This window comes from Leptonychotes weddellii, chromosome 13 (assembly GCF_054177405.1).
Source record: "Leptonychotes weddellii isolate Sample4059 chromosome 13, ASM5417740v2, whole genome shotgun sequence".
Classification (NCBI taxonomy): domain Eukaryota; kingdom Metazoa; phylum Chordata; class Mammalia; order Carnivora; family Phocidae; genus Leptonychotes; species Leptonychotes weddellii.
The window spans coordinates 71,646,292-71,661,751 of NC_138381.1; the positions used below are offsets into that span (position 1 = coordinate 71,646,292).

The window sequence follows — 15,460 nt, forward strand, 5'->3', positions numbered from 1 at the left end:
GGTGCCCGCGCGAGTCCGCGCGCAGGAGTGCCGGGGTGTCTGGGTCTCCGCCCACGGTCTCGGGTGGGGCCCGGGCCAGAGGGAGCCCCCGGCCCACGTCTGCCCGGGAGCCCACGAGCCCGGATGCCGGGAGCCCGGCGCCGAGAGCCACCCGAGCTCGGGAGCCCTTCGGCGGCGGCCGGGCGGAGCTTGGCTCCACGTGGGGCTGGAGAGCGCGCAAGGCCGGAGTCTCGGCGCTCGCCTCTCCGCCGCTGCCGCCTTCTGCGGCGCCCGGCGGCGGAATGGCAGCTCGCGGGGCACTCGGCCGTCCGCCTGGCCCTCCCGGGGCCGCAGCGAGCGGGTGAGCCGCACAGAGAAACGGCGGCGGCGGCCCGGAGACGAGAGGCGAGGCGAGCGCGCGAGAAGCGAGCGCCCCTGCCCGGCGCCCGGCGCGCTCTCCGCCTTCCTGGCCCGGCGCGCTCGCTCCCTCCTCCTCCCCCTTCCTCCCGGGCCCTGCCTCCTCCCTCGATCCCCGGCTGGATGACTGAGGCATTTCAGACGTGGGCTGAGCCAGCGCAGGCGAGCGAGCTCAGGGGCTGCGGCGATCTCTCGATAAGCCACCTAGAGGCGACTCTGCGCGCGCTCCCCAGTGGCTCCCCGCCCTCCCTCTGATCATGTTGACATATTCACAGGACAGGCAGTAGTACCGATGCGGCGCTGCGACGTTACAGTTTCCGACACCTTCCTTTTATAACTCGGCTCTATCCCCCAGCACTCGACCTGTGAAAACCACGCCTATGCAGCAACACAATTGGTCCGAAAGCGTCAAAGAGCCAATCAAGAGGCCTCCGGCTCCCCGCAGCCCACAGCAGAGCCCGACCTTCTAGAGCCGCCGAGCAGACGCCCGGGGAATTCTAGAGGCGGAGGAGGGTGGCGCGGAGCTCTCGCTCGCTCGCTCTCGCTCCCTCCCTCTCCTCGCGCTCCCTCTCCCACTCCGTGCCTCTCTCTCCTCTCTGTTTCTCTCTCTCTCTCTCCCCCTCTCCCCTTTTCATTCCCCCCCACTAAATCCTCCCTGCCCTGCGCGTCTGGACGCAGATTTAGGAAGCGATTTCGCTCACGTTTTAGGACAAGGAAGACAGGCGCGGGAGGAGAGCACGGCAAGACTCGGATTGCAACCCAGACACCCTCCGGAGGCTCGGAGCAGAGGAAGGAGGAGGAGGGCGAACGGAAGCCAGTTTGCAGTTCAAGTTTTGATAGCGCTGGTAGAACAGGGCTTAAATCAGAGAGTTGTTTTTTGTTGTTGTTGTTGTTTCTTTTTAAGGCGAGAGACTTTTCCGCTCTCTCGCTCGCTGGTGAAGCCTGGTCTAGCGCAACTGCAGACGCCTCCAGCGAGAAAGAGGGAGAGGAAGACAGACAGGGGGGCGGGGAAGAAGAAGGAGAAGAAAAGGTAAAAAGTCTCCGAGCGGAGCCGTTCGCATTTGCAACAAAGAACTGGGGGCCGGGGAGCGATTCCCGGGACCGGGGGCTGCGGTGTCTCTTCCGGCGAAGCGGCGGGGCTCGGGCGCGGGTGAGACCCTGCTCGCTCCTCTCGCCGGTGAAACCGACTTCCAGGAGCGGCTTTTTAAAAAAAACGCAAGGCACAAGGACAGTCACCCAAGCGACTATGTCTCCTGATTTCTCGCCTTGCCCTCTTTAAAAGCGGCATCCCCCCTCCCCAAAAGACTCTTTCCTCCCCCTTCCCTAGGGTGCTCGAGTGGTGATTCCCCCCTTTTCTTTCTTTCTTTCTTTCTTTCTTTTTTTTTTTTTTTTCCTTTCCAAACTATGTGCTGCTGAAAAACCAAAAACAAAACCAAACAGCAGCTGCGGACTTGTCCCCGGCTGGAGCCCAGCGCCCCGCCTGGAGTGGATGAGCCTCTCCATGAGAGATCCGGTCATTCCTGGGACAAGCATGGCCTACCATCCGTTCCTACCTCACCGGGCGCCGGACTTCGCCATGAGCGCGGTGCTGGGTCACCAGCCGCCCTTCTTCCCCGCGCTGACGCTGCCTCCCAACGGCGCGGCGGCGCTCTCTCTGCCGGGCGCCCTGGCCAAGCCGATCATGGATCAATTGGTGGGGGCGGCCGAGACCGGCATCCCTTTCTCGTCCCTGGGGCCCCAGGCGCATCTGAGGCCTCTGAAGACCATGGAGCCCGAAGAAGAGGTGGAGGATGACCCCAAGGTGCACCTCGAGGCCAAAGAACTTTGGGATCAGTTCCACAAGCGGGGCACCGAGATGGTCATTACCAAGTCGGGAAGGTAAGCAAGTGGCAGGGCCCCCTCCCCCCAAACTATTGCAGGGTTTTTTTTACACCCCCCCTCTTTTTATCTCTTCCCCGAACAGTTAATTTGGGCTTAGAGAAAAACTTTATGTTCCCCTGGAACTGTGTACAGACATTCCCGGGCCCTGCTTCTATGGCAGGAAATTTCAGCTTACCTGGGCGTCCGCAGGGGATACTTTCCTACCTAGCTCCGCATCCTGGTTTCCCTACAGGCTAGAATTTTTCCAGGGAGCACAGACACCTCCGCAGAAAGAAAGAAAACCACCCCACTGCAGGAAATTCACTGTTGCAAACCTTTCCATCCTTATGCCTTTGTTGATGTTTTGTTTCGTTTGTTTCGTTTTGTTCCCAGTGAGGAGAACTTTACGCCCTTTTCTTTTGTGTGGTCGTGGGAGACCTGACACTAGCTATCCACTTGCGCCTTTTGCCCCTCCAACCTAGCCTCTGGGTCTGCAGGGGGGTCTGAGCTTGCCTCTGGCAGGGTCACAGAGAAATTGGAGGGCATTTGGGTTTGTTTGTCCACACCGGTTCACGTGTCTGTAATCCGAGGGAGAGTTGAGGCAATTTTGGATAATTAAGATTATGTTTGCAGATCCAAGGAGCCAGTGGAGAGACACATACTGCTTTTTTACGTGTGGATCTTATCAACCATATTTTACATAATTTTCAAAAGGTCCTTGCCTGACCGAAACCTGCCTGTCACTTAAAATCACTGATTTTTTTTTAATGGCCTTGACATCTATGAAGGCGTAACATTGGAATAATAAAAAGAAAATCCCTCTCTTGATGTCTTGAGCTTTCTGTGTCTTTTCCTAGCTAAACGAGGCCAAAGTTTTGGCAGAAAATCCTCAAACCCAGAAGACATTTCCTCAGTTTCACAGCGAAGTGCTTCCTTTTAAGTCAAGGCTCTAGAATGCCAACACTCCTGAGAAATAAAAGTCAGTTTGGTGGTACAATCTTGCAGTTTGGGACCAGCCTGAGCCAGAGGAGAAACGCGGTTAGCAGGCGTGCGAGGCAGATCGGTTATCAGGCCCAGGAGTCCAGCCCAAACTACAAAATTCGTTTTGAGAACTCACTGAAGGCCAGTTTCATTTCGCCAGCCACGGGATTCCTGTTCCGTAGCAGGGAGGGTGGAGGTTTATTTCCTAACATTTTCTCATCAATGGAATGGTGGAAAATTCTAGCCTTGACTGACCCCGCTTTACTAAAATCCTACCCCAAGCAGTTTAGAAGTAGACACTCAAAGGGAAGAGCACAGGCAAGAATTTCTCTGTAAAGAGGGCCATCTGTGAAGTCCTACAAGAGGAAAAAATTGTGGAGAAAGTATTAGACGCTGCAAAGAACTGTAGTGCAATATTCACTTGTTTGAACCTTGGGACCCTTCCCGTTAGAGAAACTGAGCATATGTAATGCTTGGGCCGTGAAAGAATAGGATTTTGCACTCAGTGGCTCTCACACCAAAGCCCATCAGTCAATCACAATAGAGAAGTTTTAAATTTGATTTAAGTATTTCAGGGTAAATAGGGAATCAAAGCCAAGAGTCTGAGTGATTTCTTTTTCTTTCTTTTCTCTTCCCTCCAATTGTAGGCGAATGTTTCCTCCATTTAAAGTAAGATGTTCTGGGCTGGATAAAAAAGCCAAGTATATCTTGTTGATGGACATTATAGCTGCTGATGACTGTCGATATAAATTTCATAATTCTCGGTGGATGGTGGCGGGTAAGGCTGACCCTGAAATGCCAAAGAGAATGTACATTCACCCAGACAGCCCTGCTACCGGGGAACAGTGGATGTCCAAAGTTGTCACTTTCCACAAACTGAAACTCACCAACAACATTTCGGACAAACACGGATTTGTAAGTTACTCGGCTCCCCTCAGGAAAATGTCCTCTTTCTTCACCCTAGGGAAGGCAGTACTTATCCTCTCCTTGCAAAAATCACCAGTTTCTGCTCAGGCTTCTCCCTTGCTCTCTGTTGCTAAGCATAGCAAAGTTTTTGAATCCGAAACAGAGGATTCCGGGGTGTTTCTCTTCGGATAATGGAAGGCCTGGCGTTCTCAAAAAAAAAAAAAAAAAAAAAATTGAGGGCCAAAACACTAACCGCTCACGTCCTGTGGCAATCCCAGATCTTGGTAAACGGCTGACAGTGAAGATAAAAACCAATCGTTAAGATACAAAATCAATTTTTAAAGTTATGTGTGCGCCAGGGATTGGTTCTGAGCTATCATACTTCTGTTTTGAAACCAGCCGTATTATTTCTTGGGGGAGTTTTAAGGTTCAGAGGCTTGGCTACATTGGTTAAAGGGGGTGAATGTATTTTTTGAGAGATTTCTTTCTTCTGTGAAAGAAGAATATGGGGCTGAGGTGAAAGTCAGGTTTACTAGAAATGAGGCTGAGCTCTCCAGGATAAAAACTGTGTGTGTGTGTGTGTCTGTGTGTGTCTCTGTGTTGGGAGTGTATATATGGATTCAGTGGGGGAGTCCTTAGAAACTTTTAGGAGACCAGAATTGCTTATAAAAGTCAAGCAAAACACCTTTTGCCCCCTGCCCTTACCTCTCCCCAACATTTCAACAAATAAAGCCGAGTGATAAGCGAGGAATCAGCAGAAAGATTAGGCCCAGGAAGACGTGAATGGCACGGAAGTATCTTCAAGCGGGCGCGGATCGCCTTTGAAGCCCTTGATTTGATTAAGGCATAAATATTCCTCTCTAGAGTTCAACCTTTCAGGGCTTTAAGTGGATTGGGCTCGTCAATTAGTGGGCACTTAAAGGACTGAATCATTTTGTAAATTAAAATGCATGTTTTTCTCTATCTTTTAAGACTTTGGCCTTCCCAAGTGATCACGCAACGTGGCAGGGGAATTATAGTTTTGGTACTCAGGTAGGCTAGGGTTCAAGGTACGAACGGACCTTAGGTGGTGAGGGTGGGGGGACCCTTTGGAAATTGAGGAGCAATTTGGATTCTCCAGAAGAGGATATCTGTGGAGCGGAATGTACCCAAAGAGGTACTCCGAGGAGAGGAGGTGGGCTCGGCATAAGCGTGGTACCCTTCGGTGGGGTAGACGTCAGCCTGGCAGGGGTCCTGAGGTCCCATTGGTCCCACTAAATCTTTTTTTTTTTTATGTGTCTCCCCTTCTCCCTGCTCCCCTCCACCTCCCCCCCCACCCCCCCACCCCCCCGCAGACAATATTGAACTCCATGCACAAATACCAGCCTCGGTTCCACATTGTGAGAGCCAATGACATCTTGAAACTTCCCTATAGTACATTTCGGACTTACTTGTTCCCCGAAACCGAATTCATCGCTGTGACGGCATACCAGAACGATAAGGTAACCAAAGGCGCTTTTCTTTTTAATGGCTGTACTTTTCCCTCCCACCTTTAGGCCGCTCCGGGTGAGGTGGAGAAAGTTAGAAAAGATTAGGGATGGGAGTCTTGAGTTTTTCTTCTGTGATTTGACCCTTCCGTGGAGCTTTTGGGGAAAGGGGGTCTGGCACGTCACAGAGGCAGGGGAAAACAAAACAAAACAGAAAAAAACAACAAAGCAAAACAAAAACTTGACCAGCTAGGAATCCGATGCGGAGAGAAAAGATGCCAGACTAACTTCACTCCTGTAACTGTGCTCACAGCCATTTCCCCACTTGGGCCTTTCTCTTGTTTGGAGGCTCAGCCTCTTCTCCTCTAGGATGAAGGATCAAAAATCAGGTTCCAGGTTCTAAAGGAACCAGCTAAAACTTGAAGGCAAAAGCCATTGGGGATCTTGGGAGGAGAATCCCATTGGAGAGCAGCTTTTCTCCCCTAGCCAGAAATCCTGAGTAGCTGGTCTGGTTTTTATTACCTTTTATGCTGCTGTGTTTTTTATGGTGTGTGTGTGTGAGAGAGAGAGAGAGAGAGAGTGTGTGTGTACGTGTGTGTGTGTGTGTGTGTGTGTGTGGAAAAACCTTCTCTGATCACAGGGTCATGCTAATCGAGTTGTCTGAGGCTTTTGAGATGAGATGACCAAAGTCAAGATCAGTACATTTGAAGGTTTTTCCTCCCTTGGGCCTCAGGCCCGGGGTTAGGAGTACCCCCGGATAGACCGACAAGCAGCACCTGGTATATAAAGTTATGGTGGCCTGAAGGTCATGGGCATGTGCACAGAGAGACACGGAGAAAGTGACTCTTGCTGATTCACCAGTTCCCAGCGTGGCTGTTTGCAGGCAGTTATGGGGGTGGGGAGCAACTGAGGACCCCTGCTCTTCTTACTTCAGGGAGAGTCCAGCTTACCTGACAACACCTTGCATTTTGAACTCACTGTCACTGTGGGTGGGTCCTCTGGCTGGCCCTTGGGGTGTTCAGGTATGTTTCCTTAATCCGGAGACTGAGACTCCAGGACCTCCTCTTCCTGCAGTCTTGCATACGGGAGTTTATGCCAAAAACAAGAATCCAGCCAAGGGGCCCTTTTCCCACCTCTGGGGAACTCTGTATAATTTTTTTTTTCCCCTTAAAGGGAAGGGATTTGAAAGATGGCATACTATGGCATTTTGCCCCAGCGTGCAAAATGCATGCTCCCTCTAGACCCAGAACCCTGTGAATGTAAGTCGTTAATGTAATAAAATGTACCATTTTTGATCAGACGAAGAGGCCAGAGGCCTTCTCCAACCTAATGGCGGTGGCAGAATATATAAATGAAAACAAATGTTTCCAGTGGTCATTCAGCCCTTTGACATCTGTAATTGTCAATATTATAATTCCTCAACCCTCCCCCCACCCCACAAGACGCAGCAAAAAAATCAAACCCACTCTGGCACAAGGGTAGCGAAAACCCCATAAATCATTTCATTAGATTCACAGAAAAGGTTGGAGTGTATGCTGTGAGGTGTGTGTGTGTGTGTGTGTGTGTGTGTGTGTTTGGGGGTAGGAAATAATGCCATAACATATTTAATGATTAATTGCACTATGTAAAAAAAATGAAAGCACAATTTTAAGATCTACAGGTTGTCCCTTTTGACAGCTTTTGACAATCTTTCCATTTCTAAACGCAAGCTCTGAAGGCTGCCTACAGAACAGAAGGAGGCATTTCCCAGACAGTCTAATTTCAGTCTGGAATCCCTGGTTTGGCTTCCTCTGAGAGATGCAAGTCATTGGTACAGTTCTTTGGATTTTTCTCTCACTCCCCTCTGACTGACACTGTGAGGTCCTCTCCCTTTCTCTTGAACCTGGCATAGCCTGCTGACTTCTTTTGGCAGTCAGATTTCTAGTAGACAGAGTTGGGGGGGGGGAAACACCCCCAGAGCATTCTAGAAAATGAGGCCAATGTCTCTTTCTTGCTTGTGTCTCCTCCTCTAGATAACTCAGCTAAAAATAGACAACAACCCTTTTGCAAAAGGTTTCCGGGACACTGGAAATGGCAGGAGAGAAAAAAGGTGAGCGGAGACACTTGGTATTACTTTCTCAGATAATTTGGAGAATCACTTTTCTAGGGCCCAAATCTCAGCTATTAGAAGTGGGATGCAGGCACTTCTATTAAGAAGTTAGGGGGAAGAGGGTGGAAAATAATTGACTGCCTCCCTGCCACCTGCTTGCGGACCTCAGGACACTGTACTTTTTCTACCTCCTACAAGTTACCTTAAAGGAGATGAACTAGGCCACACCATTTTTGTCTCTGGAAAGAAAAGTGTCAGGGATAACAGATTATATACAGATGCCTATTAATTCCTAATTAATTGAGGTTCATCCTGGGCAGGTCCCAGGAAAGGACTAAACCATTCACAAAACGCTTTGGAATTTTTGCAGTCTTGTCTTGCAAATACCATCAGACAGAACTGAGGCCCCTTGAGAAATCTGTGGCTCCCTCCTTAATGGGCAGATGTATCATTTTGCATGAAGCAGACAGCTGGATAGTATAGGGAAGACGCTCTCCCCTCCCCTACCAGCTTTCCAAGAATTTCTAAAATCCAGCAAATCAGTCCAAATCTTTAACCTATCCCCTTGCGGGGTGGGGGTGAGCATTATAAAATAATTTCTAACATCTAAGTGGATTTTTTTTTTTTTTACTCCGGTTACGATTAATTAGTGTGTTGGTAAAACAATTAAAGTGCACCATGAAAGAAGCAACTTCTTCCCAGTCTTAGCAACCAGTCGGGGGTGTGTAGGCTGTTTGTGTTCACCAGTTTGGGCACCCAGGTCCCCTCCTTCTGTAAGGCCTGCTGCTTAGCTGTCTCTGGCCCATGCCCTTTCCCTAACAAGCCCCGGGTCCTGAAGCCTCCTTCCTCCGACACCACCCCCCAGCCCCGTGCCACACTCTTCAGCCTAGTTAAAGGGTCGAGAACCATGCTTGGGTCTCTGTGGCTGCCTTGGGGCAAGCAGGTTTCAGAGAACTCGGTTGTGTTGTCCGTGGGTGGTGGGCTGGATGAGGCTGTGTGTATGCACGCCTCTTTGGAGAGGGTGAGGCAGACAAGAGGGGAAATGTATGTCCGGTTCTGTAACGCTGGGTGTGGGCTTCTGCCACAGAAAACAGCTCACCCTGCAGTCCATGAGGGTGTTCGATGACAGACACAAAAAGGAGAATGGCACCTCAGATGAGTCCTCCAGCGAACAGGCAGCCTTCAACTGCTTTGCTCAGTCCTCGTCTCCAGCTGTGTCCACTGTAGGGACGTCGAACCTCAAAGGTAGGCCTGGTCACCTCTGATTTCTCCACTCCAGGTCTCTGGAGTTGAGGGGACGGGGCACCCACCAGGGAACCTGCCCTTCAAAAAAACGTCAGATGCTTCCAGAAGCCCCTAAGCAGGAGCCAGAGTTCAAACAGGGTGGCCAGGTGTGTCCCCCCTCCCGAAGTTGTATAAAGGAGAGCTCAGAACCCTTCCCCCCAGACCTCGATTTGGCTGAGGTGGGGTGTCTGCATGTTCCTTCTCGGTGGAGCCAGCCTTGAAAACTTGCATGGAGCACTTCTCTCTGTCTCTGTCCCTCAACTCTCTCCAACCAAGCAACTGCTGACTTTTTTTACTATCTTTTAGCTCTAGATTAAAATGTGTTTGGGGGGGGGCGGGGAGAGGCAAGGGATTCTCTGCCACCTGGAACAGGGAAGGTGGCTGAGAAAACAGCCAGCCATAGAGCAGCAATGGGCACTGGGAGAGAAGCCGGAGCGGTGGGGATCTGAGAAGGGAGGGTGGGGGGAGTGGGAGGGGACAAGATGGTTCAAATCCCCAGTTAGTTCCCGTGTTTAAAGAGCAAGTACTGTTTATTTGGAAAGACACGCATTCTCTCTCTCTCAACAGGAAGAAACCTGTTTTTAAGTGAATTAAAATGGAAGTCCATTATGACTTCAATCCCTTTAAACTTTACACATAAAATAGGATCCCTTTTTTTTTTTTTCCTGGTAGGACACCCACAGAGGGTGTGGTGACAGCGAAAGAGAATCTTGTGATTGTCTCTGGGCAGTGAGCGGGCTGCTCCCACCTCTGTCCGTGGGGACAGGGGCAAACAGGAGGCTCCGCTGAGTGTGTGTGTTGGGGGAGGCAGTCCATTTCTGCCCCTGCCCATTCGGATGCCAGGGTTCAAACAAATCCTTCTGAAAGAATTGGCAATTTTGTGGAAGGTGTTAATCTTGGTCACTCAGCTGAACTAAGACTGGGTAGTAACTAGGTGTTCCCAAAGTGAGTTTTAGGATGAGTTTAATTTTATTTAAAAAAAAAAAAAAAAGTAAATGCAACGGAGTGGGGAAGGGCTTTGTCTGACACATTAGGAGCTCAATGGATGATTGTAAAAAATAGTAAAATCCACTAGCGATTTGGGGCAGGGGGTCAGTGGGAGAAGGGGCTCAGTTCTATCTAAATATTTTAAATTCATTCATTCTTAGCTTATTGACACATCCCACTAAAGTTGTGAGGTATCATCACTCCCACTTTGCAGATGAGAAAACTGAGGCACAGAGGGGTTAAGGGGCGTTCCCGGGGGACCACACAGCTTGTAGATGGCCGAGCTGGAGTTTCACTGGCCCAGATTTCAGCTCACGCCCTTCCCCTTGGCTTTTGTGCCCCTCCTATCGTAGATCTGTGTCCCAGCGAGGGTGAGAGCGACGCCGAGGCCGACAGCAAAGAGGAGCACGGCCCCGAGGCCTGCGACGCGGCCAAGATCTCCACCACCACGTCGGAGGAGCCGTGCCGGGACAAGGGCAGCCCCGCGGTCAAGGCGCACCTCTTCGCCGCCGAGCCCGGCGGCCGGCCCCGGGACAGCGGGCGGCTGGACAAGGCGTCGCCCGACTCGCGCCACAGCCCGGCCACCATCTCGTCCAGCACCCGCGGCCTGGGCGCCGAGGAGCGCCGGAGCCCGGGCCGCGAGGGCGCGGCCACGTCCAAGGCCGAGGAGGGGCGCGCGCTGCCGGGCAAGGAGGCCTTCGCGCCGCTCACCGTGCAGACGGACGCGGCCGCCGCCGCCGCGCACCTGGGCCAGGGCCCCCTGCCGGGCCTCGGCTTCGCCCCCGGCCTGGCCGGCCAGCAGTTCTTCAACGGGCACCCGCTCTTCCTGCACCCTGGCCAGTTCGCCATGGGGGGCGCCTTCTCCAGCATGGCGGCGGGCATGGGGCCCCTGCTGGCCACCGTGTCCGGGGCCTCCACCGGCGTCTCGGGCCTGGATTCCACGGCCATGGCTTCGGCCGCCGCGGCGCAGGGACTGTCGGGGGCGTCGGCGGCCACCCTGCCTTTCCACCTCCAGCAGCACGTCCTGGCCTCTCAGGTAATGAGGGGTCTTCCCCCGGGCGGTCCAGACCCTCTCTCCGTTCGCTCTGGTTTCCCAGCCCTGGGATCCCAGACCCTCACCCAGGGCCCCTCGCCGAGGAGCTTTGAATAATAATAATGGTGGTGGTACTAGTAATAATTGCTAGGTCAAGGGTTACCTCATTGACTCAGCATAACCTCACACTCCTCCCAAAAGCTTAAAAAAAATTTTTCTTTTTTTTTTTTTTAGTTCAGGGCTGTTTCTAGTAGAGTAGCTAGGTAGTAATAGTGATCATGAAGCTACACCTAGCATTTACGTGGCACTTGGTCTGTTCTGACTCCAGTGGCCCTATTGTCACCTCCACTTTATAAATGAAGTGGCGGAGGCCCAGAGACGTTGAATAACTTAACCAAAGTCACACAGCTGGTAAGTGGTGCCGCAGAGACTCAACCCCAGGCGGTCTGACTCCAGGGCCTTTTCAGGGTCTCTGATTTTAGCTTCAAAGTGGGAATGTCTCTTATCTCTGAACTGGCTCCTAGCCAACCAGCCACCAGGAATCAGACAAGAGGGAGACCGAGGTCGGGGGCGGGGTGCTGACTGTCCTTGGGTGGGAGTTGAGTCTTGACCCTTTCCTCCCAGGGGGAAGCTTGTCCCCTGTCCCCCAAAGGGTTAACGGTTTGTGCCCGTGTGGGAGATGTCAGAGGATAGGGGCAGGCTTCGGCTGTGGCAGGCCTGGCAGCCTCTGTGTGGTTCAGACAGCTGTGCTGGGGGGCAGGGCAGCCGGGGAAAAGTCCCCGGCCCTTGGAAACGCTCTGAACCGGGCGAAAAGGTTCTGTGGAGTTTTCTGCACGCCCTTGCCTTTGTTTTGTCTGAGCACATTCGTCTCCCTTCTCTGAGCCAAGAAGCAGGGTTGTCCTCCCCTCTGGGGGGGGAGGAGGGAACTGAGAACAGGGTTGGCTTCTGGCCTTTTCCCATTGCTCTCCTCTCTGTGAGCCCCTCCTGGAGACCTTGTTCTAGGTGGGCAGTGGATAGGTGGGCGAGGGGCTGCCTGGGCACACAAGTATTAATGGTACCCCAAGACAAGGGACAGAGAACTAGCCCAGGCTGGGGTGCCTGCATTTTAAATTCTGCTTCTGCCACTGAGGGACTTCCTGCACCCCTGGGGCCTACCTCAGTTTCTCCACCTGTAATACCAGTGTATCAGGCTGGGTGATTTCTTTGTCTCTCTCTAGAGCGAATGCCTTTTGCACCCGCCACCCCCAATTTCCTTTAGCTTAAGGATCTTCTCTGGATTTTTTTTCATTTGAGAAACTTCTGGAATTAGAGTGGGAGGGCTGTGTTGGGGGTGGGGGAGGAAGAATGAAAGAAATGTATGTCCCATAATTTATGCCCCCTGGTGGTTTTCACTCAGCTACCTTCTTTGTGGCTGGACTGGACTGCAGCCCCATTTCACAGGTGCAGCAGCTGACCCCCAGTGGGAGAATTTCTAGCAGTTCTATTGGCCAGGTGCCCTGTGTAGCACATTGCAGGGGTTAGCTCGTTTAATATCCAAAGTCCCAATCAAATCAGTAAATGAACTATTTAGTATTTCCCTGGTTTTTTTTTCCCCCCATAAGAAAGCTGAGGCATAGGGAGTCAAGTGGACCTAGAGAGGGAAGTTTGAGTGTTCCCCCGCCCCCACCCCACCCCGCAAGCGATGAATGACTTGCCAGAGGCCCCAAGGTGGAGGTGGTGGGGTTGGGGGTGGGGAGGGGGGAGATGGACGGACCAGGTTGGCTCCTCCCCATCGCGCAGCCCCTACTCGGCTGATTCACTGCCTCCGTTTCTCTCCCCCTCCCCCTCCCCCTCCCCGCAGGGCCTGGCCATGTCGCCCTTCGGAAGCCTGTTCCCTTACCCCTACACGTACATGGCCGCGGCGGCGGCGGCGTCTTCGGCCGCGGCCTCCAGCTCCGTGCACCGCCACCCCTTCCTCAACCTGAACAGCATGCGCCCGCGGCTGCGCTACAGCCCGTACTCCATCCCCATGCCGGTCCCGGACAGCGGCAGCCTGCTCACCACCGCGCTGCCGTCCATGGCGGCGGCCGCGGGGCCCCTGGACGGCAAAGCCGCCGCGCTGGCCGCCAGCCCGGCCTCGGTGGCCGTGGACTCAGGCTCGGAACTCAACAGCCGCTCCTCCACGCTCTCCTCCAGCTCTGTGTCCTTGTCGCCCAAACTCTGCCCGGAGAAGGAGGCGGCCACCAGCGAACTGCAGAGCATCCAGCGGTTGGTCAGCGGCCTGGAAGCCAAGCCGGACAGGTCCCGCAGCGGGTCCCCATAAACCCCTCCCTAGAAAAAAAATCTCTTCATTCCAGTCCAGTCCAGTCCAGTCTGCAGTGCACTTTGTTGGATGTAAAATAAACCACGGGCGTGCGGTGGGGTTGGCCCTTTGTGCAGTCCTGTCTGGGAAGGGGTGCCGGACCCCCTCTAGAGAATATGCTAGAAACAGGTCCTGTCTTCTTGGCGTGGTTTATGTATCCGGGATCTGGCTCAGATTCTGGGGCTCAGAAATGGCTGTTGCATTGAGCTATTGGGGTGGGAGTGAAAACATTTATGGCCAGAGCACCTCCAGCCAGGCTGGTCTGGGAGCTGTGGGAAGTAAAAGGTAGCCAGGCCCACCAGGAGGGGAGGTGTTGAAAGGCTTCTCCCCCATTGCAGATTTATATATTTTTTCCTTCACCGTGTCAAGTAGAAACAAAAACAAAATTAAAAAAAAAAAAATACTGGGGACAAATGAATACATTAACATGATTCTGTTTGTGAAGATTAAAAACTTTATAGTGACTTGCATATCAGTTCTAAATAAATTACTGAGCAGCATTGTTTGGGGAGGGAAGTCCTTGCCATCCTTGTTTGGTCTCTATTAAGGAAATCTGTGTCTTTTTAATATTCTTGTGATGTTTTAAGAGCCGCTATAGGTCTCTTCTTGCATGTTCCACAGTAATGTATTTGTGGTTTTTATTTTGAATGCTTGCTTTTAGAGAGAAAAGAACATGACCCCACACCTTTCTCCCCCCCCTTCTCTACCCTCCAGTCGGCAACCCCAAGGGGGAGGTTTTAGAGGGAAAGGGTGGGGAAAACACAAAAAATGAATTTATTTTATCTAAGCTCTGTAGCAGGATTTATGTCCTCCTTTGGCAGTTCTCTCTCTTTCCTGTATATGCAATAACAAGGTTTTAAGAAAAATAATAAAGAAGAAGCAAGACTATTAGACAAAGTATTTATGTAATTATTTGATAACCCTTGTAAATAGGTGGAATATGAATGCTTGGAAAATTAAACTTTAATTTATTGACGTTGTACATAGCTCTATGTAAATAGGGTCGCAGCTATCAGGTTTTGTGTTATTGTTTTCCTTTCATCAATTTTATTTCAAGGTCACAGGATCGCTTTTAAAACTAGAAAACACTTTCTGCACCGACACCAACACACTTTCAAAAGAGTTGTCTGCGAAAAAAAAAAAAAAAAAAAAAAAAATTCCTTTTTTAGTTTCCAAGAGTGGGGCAAAGTGCCATTGCCTGTTAAACCCCAAACTGGGGAGGTGGTGCCACATCCCAGCTCACCTTAAATTCCTTAAAATATAACACCCCAAGTGTGGTTCTGAGATTGCTTGGGGGGCGGGGTGGGGTGGGGAGTGCAGAGGCTGTGGTTTGACTTTCTAATTTTTCTTTTGTATTTGTATTTGCTAGTCTGATTTCTTCAAAACGAAGTGGAATTGACTACTGTCTTCAATATTGATGGTGTTTTGAATTGGTGCCTATAGAGAGAGATTCACAGTTCACAAATCAGGTGCTGAGAGATGGTTTAAAGGCAAAAATTCATGAAGGTATATTTTGTGTTATAATTGTTGATGAGTTCTTTGGTTTTCTGTATTTCTTCCCCTCTCTTTAAAACATTGAAATTTCAATAAATTTTTATTGAAATGTCTCTGGGCCTCGTGTTAAGTGCTTTCTTTAGAAAACTTTCCTGCAAGAGGAGTCTTTCTGTCCTTGCTTGCTTCCTCTAACCCTCTTCTCTTGCCTTTGAGTAATTAAGACCGCCCCCACGGAACCCAAATGAGCTGTCACTCAAGTTACAAAGCTAGAAACAAAAGTCCCTTACTGGGGCGAAGGGAGCTGCTTCAATCTGAAATTACTTTTCCTTTAAATTAGGGAGCAAAACGCGAGACGGAAAGAGGGCTGATTAGAATTGGGTAGAATAGCAATTTCAGATACTTAAGTTTTAATGGAAAAAGAATGCTCTGGTCCCCTAAGTCCGTGGTTCCCACACGAGTCCGACCAAAAATACGTTTCGAGGACTGCGGACGTTTTCGTTTTAGGCTCGCTCTCCCTTTTCACGTCGACATGGGAAACGCAAGGCAAAACTATCTTCTTGCACCAGGGTGCAAAAAAAAGGCGGGGGGGAGGGAAGGGGCAGGATCTCCTCGCCGCCAGACCC

The 15,460-nt window shown here is 51.4% G+C and overlaps 1 protein-coding gene across 2 annotated transcripts; it reads left to right on the forward strand.

Moving 5' to 3' along the window:
- The first annotated feature begins 683 nt into the window (after window positions 1-683).
- Window positions 684-14,950, forward strand: TBX3 (T-box transcription factor 3). 2 transcript variants are annotated; one of them, XM_081802150.1, is made up of 8 exons: window positions 684-2,274; window positions 3,885-4,152; window positions 5,116-5,175; window positions 5,478-5,624; window positions 7,622-7,698; window positions 8,786-8,943; window positions 10,323-11,005; window positions 12,843-14,950. In XM_081802150.1, the coding sequence occupies exons 1-8, from the start codon at window positions 1,886-1,888 to the stop codon at window positions 13,302-13,304; spliced, it is 2,244 nt and encodes a 747-aa protein (XP_081658276.1). In that variant the 5' UTR covers window positions 684-1,885; the 3' UTR covers window positions 13,305-14,950. The 2 variants fall into 2 exon arrangements, with proteins under 2 accessions (XP_081658276.1, XP_081658277.1); XM_081802151.1 differs by lacking the exon at window positions 5,116-5,175 and having other exon boundaries at window positions 690-2,274.
- Window positions 14,951-15,460: the final 510 nt, after the last annotated feature.